The sequence below is a fragment of the Eurytemora carolleeae genome, unplaced genomic scaffold (genome assembly GCF_000591075.1).
Source record: "Eurytemora carolleeae unplaced genomic scaffold, Eaff_2.0 scaffold1250, whole genome shotgun sequence".
NCBI classification, from domain to species: Eukaryota; Metazoa; Arthropoda; class Copepoda; order Calanoida; family Temoridae; genus Eurytemora; species Eurytemora carolleeae.
Window position 1 is genome coordinate 56,976 of NW_019397600.1, and position 16,757 is coordinate 73,732.

At 33.7% G+C, this 16,757-nt stretch overlaps 2 protein-coding genes across 2 annotated transcripts; both read left to right on the forward strand.

The window, feature by feature from the left end:
- The first annotated feature begins 23 nt into the window (after positions 1-23).
- LOC111715120 (lariat debranching enzyme) lies at positions 24-12,622 on the forward strand. Its single transcript, XM_023490387.1, has 16 exons — positions 24-141; positions 1,822-1,908; positions 2,556-2,654; positions 3,112-3,219; positions 3,806-3,900; positions 4,433-4,489; positions 5,137-5,236; positions 5,988-6,057; positions 6,923-6,980; positions 7,440-7,574; positions 8,121-8,286; positions 8,672-8,772; positions 9,368-9,476; positions 10,490-10,584; positions 11,114-11,256; positions 12,331-12,622. The coding sequence occupies exons 1-16, from the start codon at positions 52-54 to the stop codon at positions 12,471-12,473; spliced, it is 1,656 nt and encodes a 551-aa protein (XP_023346155.1). The 5' UTR covers positions 24-51; the 3' UTR covers positions 12,474-12,622.
- On the forward strand, positions 12,622-16,192 carry LOC111715121 (ranBP2-type zinc finger protein At1g67325). The gene is made up of 7 exons (XM_023490388.1): positions 12,622-12,690; positions 13,135-13,589; positions 14,012-14,138; positions 14,673-15,028; positions 15,115-15,243; positions 15,640-15,723; positions 16,084-16,192. The coding sequence occupies exons 1-7, from the start codon at positions 12,640-12,642 to the stop codon at positions 16,109-16,111; spliced, it is 1,230 nt and encodes a 409-aa protein (XP_023346156.1). The 5' UTR covers positions 12,622-12,639; the 3' UTR covers positions 16,112-16,192.
- The last annotated feature ends 565 nt before the right edge of the window (positions 16,193-16,757 follow it).

Sequence of the window (16,757 nt, forward strand, 5' to 3'; positions counted from 1 at the left end):
TTGTATCTCTACATGTTGGTTTCAGATGCAACACTAACACCAGTGTTAAACATGAGGATTGCAGTGGAGGGATGCACTCACGGAGAATTGGATAAAATATATTCAACCGTCCAGGAACTAGAGACTAAACAGGGATACAAGGTAGAATTGGATAAAATAGATTCAACACTCCAGGAACTAGAGACTAAACAGGGATACAAGGTAGAATTGGATAAAATATATTCAACACTCCAGGAACTAGAGACTAAACAGGGATACAAGGTAAAAATTCAAGACGTCCGCAACTGCGGTTAGGAGAAATTTGGGACAATGCCTTAGGATTAGGGATAAGGGTTGGAGTTGGAGTTTGCAACAACAATTTCAACAAATGCAAATTGTTGTGCTATTTAATCACAAATAATCTCAAGGTAGTAACCTACATTTTGACGGACAGGGTTTATTTTTAAATATCCTAAGTATCTCTTCTCGAGTCACTTGATAGTCAGGGATGTACACAAATGGGAGGTGGGGGGGGGGGCTATGCGAGCTTAGACCCCTACCTTTCTGGATGCGCTAAAACTAAAAGGTTCCCTGGGGTATAAAGCCACAACGGTGGAAGGACCACTCTAAAAAATATTAAGAAGGTTAAGCCCCCCCCCCCCCTCCTAACATTTTCTAATTACTGTATACGCCCTTATTTGTAGTCTTGGGTTTCCATTAGTATCTCCAGACATATTCGATTTATTGAATACATGTTCAAAACACGTGATTTATGCCTCTATTTTCTGAAATTTTTGCCAAAATCTTTCAATTAAAGAAAATTTCTTGTTATATCTATACAATACATTTATAAATCAGTATTGTGAGAGATTTTCAATTGGCAATCCTAGCTAATATCTGGATTAAATACTGTGCTGTTAAAGAAGTATTAAAATTCTTAGTATTAATACTTTTTACAAAGGAATCCAGTTCATGCCCAACCAACTGATTTCTAGTTTCATCAGATTTTCAAATTTTCTGAAAGGGACTGTACGCGTAATGTTTAATGACCTTCCGTGCAAAGATGGAACCTTTATCTGATCAATAATGTGGTAGAGAATGTCGCTCTAAAGTGTTTAATTCTAATATTTCCTATATGTTTTACTGTAGTAGAAATGCGCGAGGCACTTTTGATTAGAAACTTCAGTTGAAAGTAATCACCAATTAAAATTATAAACATTTAAATTTAATTCATATTTGATCAGACAACGCTTGTTGTGAATCAGGCATTTCAAACTTAGCATGAGGGTCAGTTGGGTCACTTGAGGAGGGTCATTTGGGTCACTTGAGGAGGGTCAGTTGGGTCACTTGAAATCAAGATAACAGTCCCTTAAAACAAAATTATAAACAATTAGTTAGAAATATTCATGTACAAAAACATTTTAAATCATTTTTATAAAATTGCAATGATAGGAGGCGCAATTATAGAATTTTTTTCTTCTCAATGTTCGCAAGTCTGCGCGCAAACACCCTATTCATTTCCTAGTTTGGGGGGTGGAGTTTGCTAACAAAACAACATGATTTGATACAATTATACACTGCCAACTTTTCTTGTTACTAAACTTTTACGTTCTTGTTTTTACAATCGTCAAATTATCAGTTGGCAAATTTTGAACGGATATCCCGTAATTGCTGATTTTGCCAGGCAAGAAATACATTTTTTGTTACAGACTAAATTCTTGGTTTTTTTTCAGCTGACCTAGAAATTGCAAAATATTTAACTTTTATTTTTCTACCTGATGAGCTGATGCAAGTCTTCATGAATTTTGGAAACATGTCTGTTTTTATGTTTTCATATTTAAGATTGACTTGTTGCTCTGCTGTGGAGACTTTCAATCCACGAGAAACCTGACGGATCTAAAATGTATGGCATGCCCCGACAAATACAAGGTACATATCTAGTAATTGATTGATCCATTGTCTGATTCATTGATTCATTTATCAATTTAGGCAACTTTTGGATCAATTGAGAGTTTGATTTATTAACTGAGAGTTTGATTGATTAATTGTGCGATTAGGTTTCCATTTGTTGTATCAATTTAGGGATTTACTGATAGTTAATATTCAACATAATCTAAAAATATTCTAGCAAATTTTTACTGAAGTTGAACTACTGTATAGGGTATCTACTGAACTACTGTACAGGATATGTACTGAACTACTGTCCAGGTCGTCCAGGATATCTACTAAACTTCTGAACAGGATATGTATAAACTACTGTACATGATATCTTCTGAATTACGGAACATTATATGAACTAAATTACTGTACATTATATGTACAAAGCTACTGTCCAGGATATGTAATAAGCTGCTTTATAGGATATGTACTAAACTGCTTTCCAGGATATGTACTAAAATACTGTACAGGATATGTACTGAACTACTGTACAGGATATGTACTAAACTATTGGACAGGATATGTACTAAACTACTGTACAGGATATGTACTAAACTACTGGACAGGATATGTACTAAAATACTGTACAGGATATGTACTAAACTACTGTACAGGATATGTACTAAACTACTGTATAGGATATGTGTTCTTTCTATCGTTATTACTCTGGGGAGAAGCTAGCTCCGGTTTTAACAGTGTTCATTGGAGGCAACCACGAGGCTTCAAACTATCTTCAGGTTCATTCATTGATTGATTTATTTGTTTCTTGATTTTTATTTTAGGATGGACTGATTGATTGATTTATTGATTTATAGGTTGGTTTTGTGTTTAATTGATTGGTTGATTAATTGGTTTATTGGTTGATTAATGAGTAATTGATAAATAGTTAATTGACTGATTGACTAACTGATTACCTGATTGATTGACTTACTTGTTACCTGATTGGTTTACTAATTGATTTATTTATTAATTTATTGGTTGAACGATTGATTTTTGTTCTTTTACTGATTTTTATGAGCCACTGATTGCTATATTGGTGATATATTGTTTTTGGAATTATTGGTTTTAATGACGGATTAATTGATTGACTTATAAATTTTTCATTTTTGATTAATGCAGAATTGGGTTATTTAGCCGTAACAATTTTTTAAAGTTTAGTTTAAAAGTTTTTTTTGTTAATGAGTTTTTTTCCAGGAGTTGGCCTACGGTGGCTGGGTTGCCCCCAATATATATTATCTGGGATATGCTGGAGTCATTAACGTTAATGGAGTTAGAATTGGAGGCATGTCCGGAATATACAAGGTAATGTAGTCATGTCCGGGATATACAAAGTAATGGAGGCATGTCCGGGATATACAAGGTAATGGAGTCATGTCCGGGATATATAAGGTAATGGAGACATGTCCGGGATATAGAAGGTAAAGTAGTCATGTCCGGGATATACAAGGTAATGGAGGCATGTCCGGGATATACGAGGTAATGGAGGCATGTCCGGGATATACGAGGTAATGGAGGCATGTCTGGTATAAACATGGTAATGGTGGCATGTCCGGGATATACATGGTAATGGAGGCATGGCTGAGATAAAGAAGGTAGAGGAGTCATGACCGGGATATTCATGGTAATGGAGGCTTGTCCGGGATATACAAGGTAATGGAGAAAACATTCCGGGACCGTTGTGTACGAATCAGGGGTGTATATTTTATTGAAAAGTAATTTCCCCCTCTTTTGAAAATTATTTTTACTTGCAGAAATTGTTTTGTATAGGGGTTTATTCGCTAAATTGCGAAAATTAAATGATTTTAGGGACTAAAAATAATAAAAGTAAAAAAGTTTATTTATAAGAAAATCCTAAAAAAAAATTCATAATAATGTATTTCTATTTCAGGGATTTGATTATCTTTTCGGACATTTTGAAAAACCACCATACGACGATAACACCATGCGATCCTGCTACCATATACGTAATGTTGACGTTTTCAGGTGTCCATAATTTACATTAGCATCAGGGGTGTATATTTTTCAGAACTACCCCCTCCCCCTTGGGGGCGGGGAAATGATCTTTGAAGATTTGGGAACATGAGGAAATTTTTTTTTTTAAATGATTCATTTTATTCTTAAATTTAATGATAAATTTGTTGATTTTCCCGCATGCGATTTAATAAATGAAACCATTAAAAAATGTATCGGTCTCCGTGCAGCATATATATCTTGATTTTTAATCTTTTTTTTATGATTTTTCTCATTTTTTCAAGGTTAGAAAATAAATATTTAAGATTTTAATTGACCCATAAACTAGGTCTGTGTTTGTTTATATGTTGTGGGTGGGGTGGGGTCTGATTTCCTAGTACTTCTTTAAGGTATTATTATATGACCAAGGAGGGGGGCGGGGTAGGGGGGGGACTGAACCTATTAACAACTGAAAACAAAACTAAATATTTAGTTAATTGTATAGTGGAGGAAATGGTATTTGCTGAGCTTTTTAATTGAATTAACCTTCTCTTTAATTGTTAAGGTTAAAGCAGTTAGCCTCTAATCCACCTCACATTATGCTTAGTCATGATTGGCCCAGGTAATTTGATCAAAGGTCGGAACGATTGAAATGTTAATTCATTTTGAAGAATTGAGTGAACTCCTGTTGGATATCTGTAAAGGTAGGTCAGATGCCCAAACAATCGGCTTTCGACTGACGCGAGAATGCGAAAGCATTTGTCAGCTGTGCTTTATGGATTAAGAACTTGAACGCTGTAAATTAAAAGTTTTGGATATTGATTATAGGATGATGTAAAGTTCCCAGATTATTTTATCCATTATCGTCAATTTCTTGATTTAAATTTTCAAACTAATGAAAGTGCACTTCTCAGTTAAACAATGATTTCAGGCGAAATTTGTTTTAATCTTTTAATATGCCATCATTGGATTCTATTTGAAATAAAACAAGAATATCTTTAAGACATTTTCCTCGATTTGCGACGAAGAGTATTTTTAATCTAGATCAGCACTACGTTGAAAAGGTGTTGCACAAACTTCAAAAAAAAAATTTTGGCTGTAAAAAATTTAAACCGAATACGATTCCAGCTAACAGATCTATTGAGTTGAACCACGGTGACTTAGTTGAACAACGTCTCTTAGGAAAAGTTAGAAAAGGAAAAAAAGAAGGAGGGAGGAAATGGAGGAGAGGGAGGAAATTACATTTAATTTTCTCAATTATGAATTTAGATCTGTGACTAACTACGGGAATACTGACCAGCTGATGAGATTTAAAAAACATTTCAAAGATGAAATAGAACAGGATAAACTCGGTTCTCCACCCACCAAGGTGATAAATTGTATAATTGTATCTCTAATTGGCAGATTTCTCCCCTAGATTGGTCACGGTCATTTAAAGGTCTCAAGCTCTCAAGCAAATATCTTTCAGAATTTTGCCAATTACTTCTTAAAAACTAAAGCTAACAACAAATGCATTATAGTGCTAAAATGTGCATATAAAGGGCTACAGAAAAGCATAAGTGAGTTAGAGCGGTAAAATATAAGCCCAAGGCGTTGCGACACTTCGAAGTCGACCCTGTCTTAAAGATTGATTTGTCTTCTTACATTTGAACAATTAAAGATCAATTAGTTAATTATATCTTGAATAAATATTTTATCTGGAAACTTTTGTGTTGGATAATCATAAACCCGATATCATCCCGATCCACAGATCCCGATATCATCCCGATCCACAGATCCCGATATCATCCGTGGGAAAGTAGGAGGTTCAGAGCTCCCTTCAACTCCTGACTGGTACTATTACCATGCGGGCAATCGAATAAAAGAATAAATTAATCTGCAGATCATTAAAATATCCTGATCAAGCATTGATCTTGAATTATAAATTTTTTCCATTTGATTCTTTATAACTTTTCGATTGTGTTTTTACATTTATTTGTTGGTTTAATAATTTGAGAAATTTATTGAATTTAAAATTAAGTTTGTTAAAGTTGTGCTTTTCAATATCAATCCCATCCAATTGAGGGGGGTTATTTTAGAGATCAGAGAAGGTTTAATCCTGACAAATGTTTCCTGTTCAGGAAGTCCTTGATGTTCTTAAACCCGAATACTGGTTCTCTGCACATCTGCATTGTAAATTCGCAGCGTTAGGTAATTCAGGGAATTTTTAAGGGACTGGTCTGGTAATTTCAAAAGGTATGTCCGATTCACAACGGTACCCTGTAAACATATATTTCTAAATATTATTATTAGAGTGGAGAATAGTTGCGTTTTTCTAACCTGACAAGTATTTTATATCTTACAATTTCCTCCATTGTTTCCGAAGCAAAAATCTTTCGTCAGTTACGGAGAAGCGAAAAAATTGAAAAAAATAAACTTTCAAAGAGTGAGAGATGGATATTTTATAAATTATAGGATTTTTTATTTATAATTGGTAAATTCCAAACCAAGAAAAAAGGACGTATTAATGATGGGTGAGGGGGGAGGAGCCTTTTACTGGTTAATTTTTCCTTTTTAAACCATTTCTCGGAGAAACATTTTAATTGTCAACTTGTTCCCCCTTGGAGCTCAAGATACCTTCGTACAAGTAGCCCTAGTAACTAGATTCCAAAAACTAGAGCACTTAGGATAAATATGAAATTCGTCCCTTAAAGGGACTGTATAAGACGATCCATGAAAAGATAACAATGTCCGATTCGCAATGGTACCCTTGAAACAATCTAGTCAATAATGTTGAAAATATTGACTTTTTTACCTAGGTTTCTATGTTTTCCTGCAGTAGAGAAACCACATTTGAAAATATATAGTTTTCAAACTTATGAACATTTAAATCAAATTCATACTTGATCAGACAAAGCTTGCAAGGGTACTGATGATGTTAATTGGCATTGCCACCTTTGAATGGAGGGTCAAATCACTAAAAATTACGCTTTCACTCACACAGACTAAAAGTGTTTTTCCCCAAAAATGTATTTCGAAATGTGAAATATATTAATTTAGTTTTTCTATATTTTAGTTGAGCACGAAGACGGTTCAGCAACCAAATTTCTAGCTCTGGATAAATGCCTCCCTGGGTGAGTACATGTTTTGGGGATCANGAGCAAATAAACTTATGAAATTTTCAAAGTTCCAAAATGCAATCTCTTATTTATACCTAGTTTCATTTTCGTGAAACTAACTAGAAAAATCACTTTTCTAAAATCACTAAAAATAGTTTTTTTCCCGAAGAAGTCATAAATGTTTTTTTTTATGATTTTATTCGCTTAATTTGTGAAAATAAATGATTTTTAGGAGAAAATCGATGAAGAATTTTCGGTGAAAAAAATCTAAAAAATAATGATAAAAGTTGCCTTTTGATTTCCCATTTTAATTTTTTTCCCCAAACCATCAAAAATCATTACCCCCCCCCCCCTAATTGAGTTAACAGTTTAGTTTTAAATAAAACTTGAGAGTACACTTCAATTATATGAGGAAGTTTAGTTTTCGGTTTAAATATTTTTAAATTTATTCTTTCATCATAATTTTGATTTCAGGCGACGGTTCTTGCAAGTAGTAGAGTTGGGTGAACCCGTGGGTGAAAACGATGAAATTGTTCTAAGATATGATAAAACATGGCTCGCCGTGCTTAAAAGTACAAATCATCTGACCTCTGTTGAACGAAAAACCAGGTAAATTCTGCTCAGGAACGTACTCAAGAATTTGTCTGGGGGGGGGGGCTTGAACTTTTTTCTTTTTTTTTCTAGGGGGCTCAGCACAAGGGGGGAGTCCTCAATTGGTAATCACATCCACCCAAACGTGTTTTGCGGCATGCGCGCTCCATAATTTGTAATCTCTACACCGCAGCACCCGTCGTGGCCTGAAAATCCCCTGGTAAACATAAATCTTACTGATTTAGAAGGGGGGACTAAGTCCCCATTCCCCCCGTTAAGTACGCCTCTGATTCTTTTCATTGACTTTTTTGCAGACAATAAATTAGTTTTACACATTACACATGGAGGGATGGACTAGAACTTTGTCCGTTATTTAATCTTTCAAGGGGTTTCCACTTTTTAAAAGGTTCAACAAAGATTTAAAATTGTTTAATCTAAACATTTGCTTTCCTAACACGATGTCCAGTTGAAAGCCTAAGAGAAGATATATGCCAAAAAAGAAAACCAATCGTTTTCCGGTTTGTTTAATGTTAATCCAAATAAAAACTACATTATGGTTGTTAGGTATACGCCTGGTCCTGGTAGTAATGAAAGATTTGACTTTCAACCAACAGAAGCAGAAATCCGCGAGATTAAAGAGTTATTCAAAGACGACTTTGAGATACCGTTTAATTTTGAACAGTCTGCCCTTGCCTTCAAACCGACAGGGGCCAGGATTAATATGTCGCAGGTAAATATATTGATCATTTTTCAGGTGTGTATATTTTCTTGAAAATCATTCCCCATCTCGACTCTTCGAAAATCATTTTTGTTTCTAAAGTTTCTATGTTTACCTAAATATGTTCAAGTAAAATAAAAGATTTTTTGGGGAAATTAAATAAACTTTTTGGATAAAAATTTTAAAAAAGTTAAAAGTTGCCTTTTGATTTCAAATTTTTTATTTTTCTCCAATTCATTATTAAATATACAAACTTTTCGGTTTTTATTTTTTTTTCAAAAATTTTTTACAACTCACAACTCATGTGTATAGCTACATTAGATTTGAGCTGATATGCTTGTATGTATTATTTTAGCAATTAAAAATTAAAACAAATGAGATAAAACAGATTTTTTAGGTAAAACAACCTGAGGCGACCGTGAATAGACAGACAACGGAGTTATGTAAGAAGCTTGGAATACTTGATCCTATGGCTTTACTTGTAGGATCCCCTAAAAGGTGAAAAATAATATTGATTGAATAAGTTTTGGAGATTGAGTGAAAACATAAAAATTTATACTCTAGCTGTTGGTTTTTCCTTTTTTTTCAAATTTATATCCAACATTTACAAGTTGTCCAAAATATACATTTTTCCTATTTTCTAGCGATGAATTCCCATTAAAAAATAATCTTACTATGGAATCACTGGGTTTTGAAGTGAGGAGGGGGGAGATTTATTTTTAAGAAACTCCGGCCCTGAAGGAAATACTTTTAAAGGGACTGTAAAGTAATTTTAAATGACCCTCTTTGCAAGTCAATTTTGCAGAGAAACCGCAAATGAAAAAACAGTCTAAAGAAACAAAAACATGGATATCTATTTCATACTTTATTAGATAAAGCTTTAAAGGGTACCGTTGTAAATCGGACATTACCATCTAAGCATTGGGGGTCAGTTGAAATTAAACTTACAGTACCTTTAAGTTAAAAAAAAGAGAATCCGTTTAAAAATAAACGAATTGAGTAAAAAAAATCTGGATTATTTCCTTGATCTGGAAAAATCAACTGATGCTTGACCGTCATTTTGTTTGAACTGTACAGTGTACATACTTTCCAGGTGTACGCCTGGTGTACCTGCTATGTACCTGAGAAACTACGTGAATGAGAAGGAAACTAACCTTAGCATGAATTCAACCTTTAACCCGGACGAAATATCTCTTAACGAGGTAAAGAAATGCTTAGATTCCCCAATTTGCCGCGTATTTTTTGATAGATTTTACGGGGAAAATGTATGTATTTTCTAAACAAAGAAATCTCAGTTTAACTAAAATGCAAATTACTGAAGTTTAACTGAAATGTGATCTAAGGATGATTTTTACTGAAGTTTAACTGAAATGCCAATCTTAGTATGATTTTTACTGAAGTTTAACTGAAATGCCAATCTAAGTATGATTTTTACTGAAGTTTAACTGAAATGCAATCTAAGGATGTACAGTAAGTGATGACAATGATGATAATATTGTTACTTCTTTTTACTGAAGTTTAACTGAAGTGCAAACGAAGGTGAAGTTTAACTGAAATGCAATCTCAGGATGATTTTTACTGAAGTTTTACTGAAATGTAACCTAAGATAGATTTTTACTGAAGTTTAGCTGAAATGCAACTTTGGATGATTTTTACTGAAGTTTAACTGAAATGCAATCTAAGGATGATTTTTACTGAAGTTTAACTGAATTGCAATCTAAGGATGCCTTTTACTGAAGTTAAACTGAAATGCAATCTAAGGATGATTTTTACTGAAGTTTAACTGAATTGCAATCTAAGGATGCCTTTTACTGAAGTTAAACTGAAATGCAATCTAAGGATGATTTTTACTGAAGTTTAACTGAAGTGCAACCTAAGGATGATTTTAACTTAAGTTTAACTGAAATGCAATCTAAGGACGATTTTTACTGAAGTTAAACTGAAATGCAATCTAAGGATGATTTTTACTGAAGTTAAACTGAAATGCAATCTAAGGATGATTTTTACTAAAGTTTAACTAAAATGCAGTCTAAGGATGTACAGTAAGTGATGACAATTATGAAAATAAAGTTACTTCTTGTATTCTTTTTTAATAATTTTGCCAAAAAATAAATTCAATAAATTTTTATTCTATTTTAAGAAAACCCAAGAAAATGATTTTTCCTAAATGAATATTACATCTGACATCTGTATAAAAAACTGATTGAATTCTAAGGATGAAGAAATCGATGATGATGATGTTGATGATGTCCTTGTTGAAACAGTAGAAGAGAAAACTAGTGATTCTTCAGTTCCTAGAACTCCGATCAGGTATGATTTTTGATTGATGCAGGGGTAAAAAGGATAAAAAAATAAAAATATACACCCCTAAATTGTGTGGTCTATTTTTTTTTTATTTGGGGGTTGGGGAGGGGTTTGGGGAGAATAATTAATTGTTGATGGATAAGGGTGATGACAAATTTGACTGGCAAATGTTTCCTACTGTTTGAAACTTTATACCTAAAAATTCGTTTATTTTCTGAAATTTATTGTTGCAAGACCCTAGAATATGTTTCTTTATACTAGGGGATAAAGAGATAGTAGAAGTGGGAGGGGAGGGATTTTTAGATGAATATTTATAAGAATATATCAATACATTTTCCTTAATTTTTCCATTATATATTATTTAAAATTACTTTAATTACATACATGAATGTCTTTTGTTTGAATATTAAAAATGTTTAAATTGTTTAAAATTCTATTTCAGTGTGTTTAAAAGAAAAGAAATACTCTCTAAACTTATTTTTAATCAAAAACGCGTATCGCATAAATTTTTTTTAATGGATGAAACATTGTTTAGCCTGCCAGTCCCTCAGCTAGACAATGATGATGTCGATCTTGTTGCTGTTCTGGATTCTACTGATAAATCAAGTTTGGAAACTGTTCTGGATTCCTCTGATAAATCAAGCTTGGATACTTCTCAGGACAACATATTCTTCATCGGTACGATTAGATTAGATGTTAGGTACTTTCCCAAAGGACTTTCCATAGTGGCAACTTCCTAAGGATATTTTATTTTCCCAAGTGGCAATTTCCCAAATGTGCAATTTCCCAAGCATAAAATTCCCAAGTCTGTCCTACCCCCAGCGATCGGCCCTCATTGCAGCCTCTGGCACCCTAGAGGTCCTAACCTAACGATGGGCGGGGAAAATATAACGCTAATCAATTATAGCCACCTAAAATAAACTAAAAATATATATACTAAAAATATTACCATTATTTAGCAAAAAGAAATAAAAGGTTTTTCGACCACAAATATAACTTTTTTTGACCGAAAACATAATTATTTTCGATCAAAAAAAATAACTTTTTTTGGTTTTTGAATTTTCTGTAGTTATATTATTAGAGTTATATTTTACCCGCTCATCAACCTAACCTTTGGGAAGGTGCACATTTGGGAAATTGTCACTTCGAAGGCCGTCGGGAAAATGCCTTTGGGAAAGTACTGAACACCTTAAATTAGATAGGGAAATACAGGGTTAGCCACAAATAGTGAGATTTAAATAATTACAATTTAAAACTCTTTTTCTTTAACGGTTTTGGACCAGATTTTATGAATAAGAATGTAAGTTAAAGACCTGTAAATGTCGTCTCCAAAGTCGTATCTTTTGTTGATAAACTTTGACTACATGATAATTACTTTCATCACAGAAATGCTTTTTATTTTTATGAATATAAATATGTTAAAACTGTTCTTTGTAGATGTGCCAAAATTTAAAGGGTTACACACAAAGAATAAAACATTTAAGGGCGAAATTTGTGAAATTTTATTTTTCTGTCATTCGTTTGCTCCATGCAACAGAAACTTTTTTCTGCCAAAGAAAGTATTTCAATAAAGGCTAAGTAATGGATCAAATTAAATCAGATCGTCATATAAGTCTTGCCCTTTATCTATTTCCTTCACTCTGTAAATGACGAAAAAAAATTTTTTTGTAAAACCCAACTTAGAAAAAATACTGTTAAATTCCTGAAAATGTAAATTTTTTTAACCTTTTTTGAAAATAAACCTTTTTTTAGATAAGAATCCCAATGAGACGGATTCTGAAAAATCCGCGGATTTTACTAAACCTGATCCTCCAAGAACGCGGCCTGACGATCCTCCGGTTAAAAAGCTGAAACGACGCAATGCGTCGCTTTATTCTGCAGAGGATCAAGATTGATCTCAAGAAACATAAACTTCCATTAAAAAAAGTCAATCCCATAAACTGACTTTTCTTCTTGTGATAAACTGATAACACATACCATTGTTTCAAATACATGAATGAGACATTTTTGAAACCAAAAAAAAAATAAAAAATTATTTTCAGAATTATTTTTAGCTTTAAAATGTCGGCAGAAGTGAATGCTTTGCTTCAGGAGCAAAGACGGATCAATGAGGTGTGTAGGATTAAATTTTCCCCCGCATTTTTTGAGCAAACAAACTTTTACAATTTGAGTTTTATGCGATGGTTGAAGTCATAAGATGTATAGAAGAAATTCTGTGTCTGTACATTTTTCTAAATGTATAACATAAACAAAAATAGTTTTTATATTACTCCAAGGACCCCTAATGAGTTTGTAATAGAAGTTACGGTGGTTAACATAATGCATCTGCATTAGAAGTTTTGTGCTTTTCTTCTGTTAGTAATTTACGGCAGATATAATATATATTGTATAAATCATGTTAAAGAGGTTATTTTCTATTGAAATATTATTTAAAAATATTAACTGCTGAAACCTTTTTTAAAGTGCAATTAACATGAAAATTTAAAAAACTACTAAGCAGGGGCGTATACAGGAATTTACAAGGGATGAACCAACTGAACATTTTCTTTCTATCAGGAGATGATGACTTCTATGCGAGCAATGCAGATGAAGCTGGAGTTGTTAACGGGAGGAGCTGGTAATTCCACAGCAGGAGGAGTTGGAAGCAACTCTGGGACAGGGGCACCAACATCACAGATGCCAGGCTCTCAAATGGGAGGCGCTTTCGGAGGTTCTAACGGAAGCTCTTTCGGAGGTTCCAACGGGGGTTCTTTCGGAGGATCCAACGGGGCTTCTTTCGGAGGTTCTAACGCTGGAAACTGGGGAAATGTGAATTATGGTAACTTTCCTGTTGGAGGAGGTATGGGAGGTGGTTATGGGAGCAATGAGGCGGGGTATGGGATGGCAGGAGGTTGGAATAATATGGGAGGAGGAGGAGGAATGGGATTTCCGAACTTCGGGAACTTTGATAATACTGTAGGTTCTGGAGGTGGGAAGATGAGAGGAGGTCACGGTCCTGGTGGAATGAACAGGTACAAATCTTTGTTAAAGGGACTGTCGTCGTAATTTAAAAAGACTCTCCATAAAAAAGGGGCAAGTACCGTTCTCAATCCTTTAAACCTTTATTTGATCATTTATATAAAAAATATCTCCCACTCTACTGCATGGTTTTTCTTGCAAGAACCCCTTCAAATCACTGTTGCAGAAAACCGCATTTTAAAATATTCAATTTTGAGAAAGAAGAAAAGGAAAAATGTCATAATTTCTCCTTTAACAAAGCTTATACGTATAGGACATGCTCTCTATAAATGGAGATTAAAAAATATCTTACGGAAAATGAAATACTCATTAATGAATTTAAGTTCATTAATTGGGAATACTATGTATGTATATTATAGCTGATGGTCCATACAAGATTGATAAGTAAAAAATAATAAAATATTTCTTTATTTAGGGCTGATGGTCCATACAAGATAAATATGCTGGTTCCTAAAGAGCTCGGAGAATGGGATTGTCCCGAATGCGGAAACCTGAACTGGGCGAAGAGAGAGAAGTGTAACGGTCGAAATGAATCCTGTAAGGTAATTCAGCTCTGCCCGATTTTGTTAAGAATGTTCCTCCCTGAAGATAACTTTTTAGTGGTTTACATGAATTTTTGCCGATTAAGTCATACAATAAATTATTAGAAAAATCATATTAGGGAAAGTTGATGAATATTGAATGTAATGGATTAAACCGTGCATGGATCGGCACTCGAAAGACGATAAAATTGTATACATTTTATTGTCTTTTATTGAGTTGTAAATTAATATCAGAAACTAGGCTTTCTGAGCACGCTTATCTTCGATTTTAACTTTTAATTGTTGCTCTTTTATCGATTTTTTTGTGGATTTTGAAAATTATAATTTTTTTAAAAATTCTAACCATCTATAAACCTTCCCCGGCCCGGAACATGTGAGGTCACCCAACAAATTTTGTCCGTTTTGACGTTTATCGGTTACAAACAAACAAACAAAAACAGACAAACAGACAAGCAAAATATATATACAGTTAAGTTCGATGACATTTTTTTTAATTTGCTTTTTGATAATAAAAAAACTTGAATTTTTGTTTAGGTGACGAAGAAGCCTGAATTTATTCGGCGGGGAGGCGGGGAGTGGAATTGTACTGATTGTGGAAATCTGAATTACGGTCGCCGAACTGAATGCAATGTATGTAAAGCAATGCGACCTGCCAACGCAGGACCAATGCCTCCGATGGTTTCAATGCCCCCCAGCCAGTATGGTCCAGTTGGTCCTATGCATGGAGGAATGGGGCCCCGAATGGGTGGAATGATGGGCCGTGGAGGTCGAGGAGGACAAGATAGACCCGCGGGTGGGATGTCACGACGGACACGGCGTCCAGGGGCTCCTGAACCTCGTCCTGGGGACTGGGAATGTCCACGTTGCTACAATATCAATTTCTCCTACAGGTATATTTACTCCATCTTTTAACCAGCGCACATAGTTAAACGCATTTCCGAAATATTGATAAATTTACAAAATTAAAATTATCTAGGGAGCGATGCAATGGTTCCCGAAAGAATGATACTCTGTGTAACCTGATTAAACCTGCCTTCAGTGAGTACAAGGTCCCTCCAGTTAAAGAGGCCGACAAGTTCTCCGATACGGACTGGGATTGCTGGAGGTAAGTCACCAAATGAAATGTCGTCTTATCATTTCAGAGGAGATTAGTTCCAAACCACGATTTGATCCATTTCTTACACTCGGTGTCTTTCAATCATTAAACAATGGGAAATTCTATTTTTTGGAAAGATATCTTTAAATAAACCAATATTAAGCTCTAGCAATTTAATTTTTGATGATAATGGATTTCCTTTAAATTCAAATTTAAATCAATGTGAATAGTATTTGCACACTTTAAGAGGAAAAATCTAAACAAAATAAAGACTGATAGAAAAATATTTACAGGCGGCGTCGAGAAATTATAATTTAAAATTGGAAATGTTTCAACCAATTCAGTACCTTTTTTTATTTCAGGATCTTTTTGTTGCATATTTTGATTTGTTTTTATTTGATTTAGATGTGGTAATATAAACTTCGCCAAGAAGGAATCCTGTAATAAATGCGACCTAGACAGAAGTAAAGCTCATGACCAAAGTTTGAGGTAAACAAATTATTTAAAATAATAACTTATAAACTTTGCTTGAAAACTGAACATTCTTACTCATTTTAGAAATTTAAAACCAAGCTAAGAACATTCCCATAGCAACCTAAAACTTTTTAATTTGACGATTGGAATTATTAGATTATTATTAAAATGGTGTATTTTATTATTTGTCCTAGAAAGAAACACAGGGGTGACATCATGATTTTTTTGATTGATGGGGGGGGGGGGTTTCAAAAAAATTTGTCTAAAAATTTATTCATTTCCTTCTAAAATTCATATTTTTTCCCCAATTCACCGAAAAATACCCTGAATTTTTTAGAAATATAAATGACAGAAATAACAAATTTTATATTTCAGGGGAGACTACGCTGATTACACGAGTTAATAAGTTCAAATCTTATTTAGTGTTATTTGTTTACAGTGCATATTGTACACTGTACAGTACTGTACAGCTTAAGTGTTCATCTTCGTAATTTTCCGGAGGGGGGGGGGGGGGTAAAAGTTAGCCTCAAAAAGTTTTCCCTTTCTCTATATTTCTTGGTTAAAAATTTGAACAAATTATCTATGAAGAATTACTGAGGGGGAGGGAGTATTTTCAGAGTAAAATGTATCCTAGTTTTTTACTGCAGAAGGCCACATTAAAGCAATCTAAAATTTATTAGATGTTTATCTAAAGCTTTAAGTTTTACAAGCTTTAAAGTCAATTTCTTTCGTAAAATTGGTCTATGTACAGTACACTGCACATTGCACAAGTATTGTGTTTCATGTTCATTTTCATTTTATAACATTGGAAGTTAGAAATGGGCACAAATTTAAAGACTCGGGTTTTAGGATCCTGGCCCATATTGAGAGTAAAAGTCGATAGTAAAAACTATAACCAACATTTTATTAAACATGACAAGGACAGCAATTCCGATTTTCAAACTATTTTCTTAAATTAAAATTTTAAAAGGAGTTCTTTTTATATCAAAACCCTTGACCGTTTTCAAGAAAATGTCAGGTTTTACATTTTCGAACATATCCTGAATTTG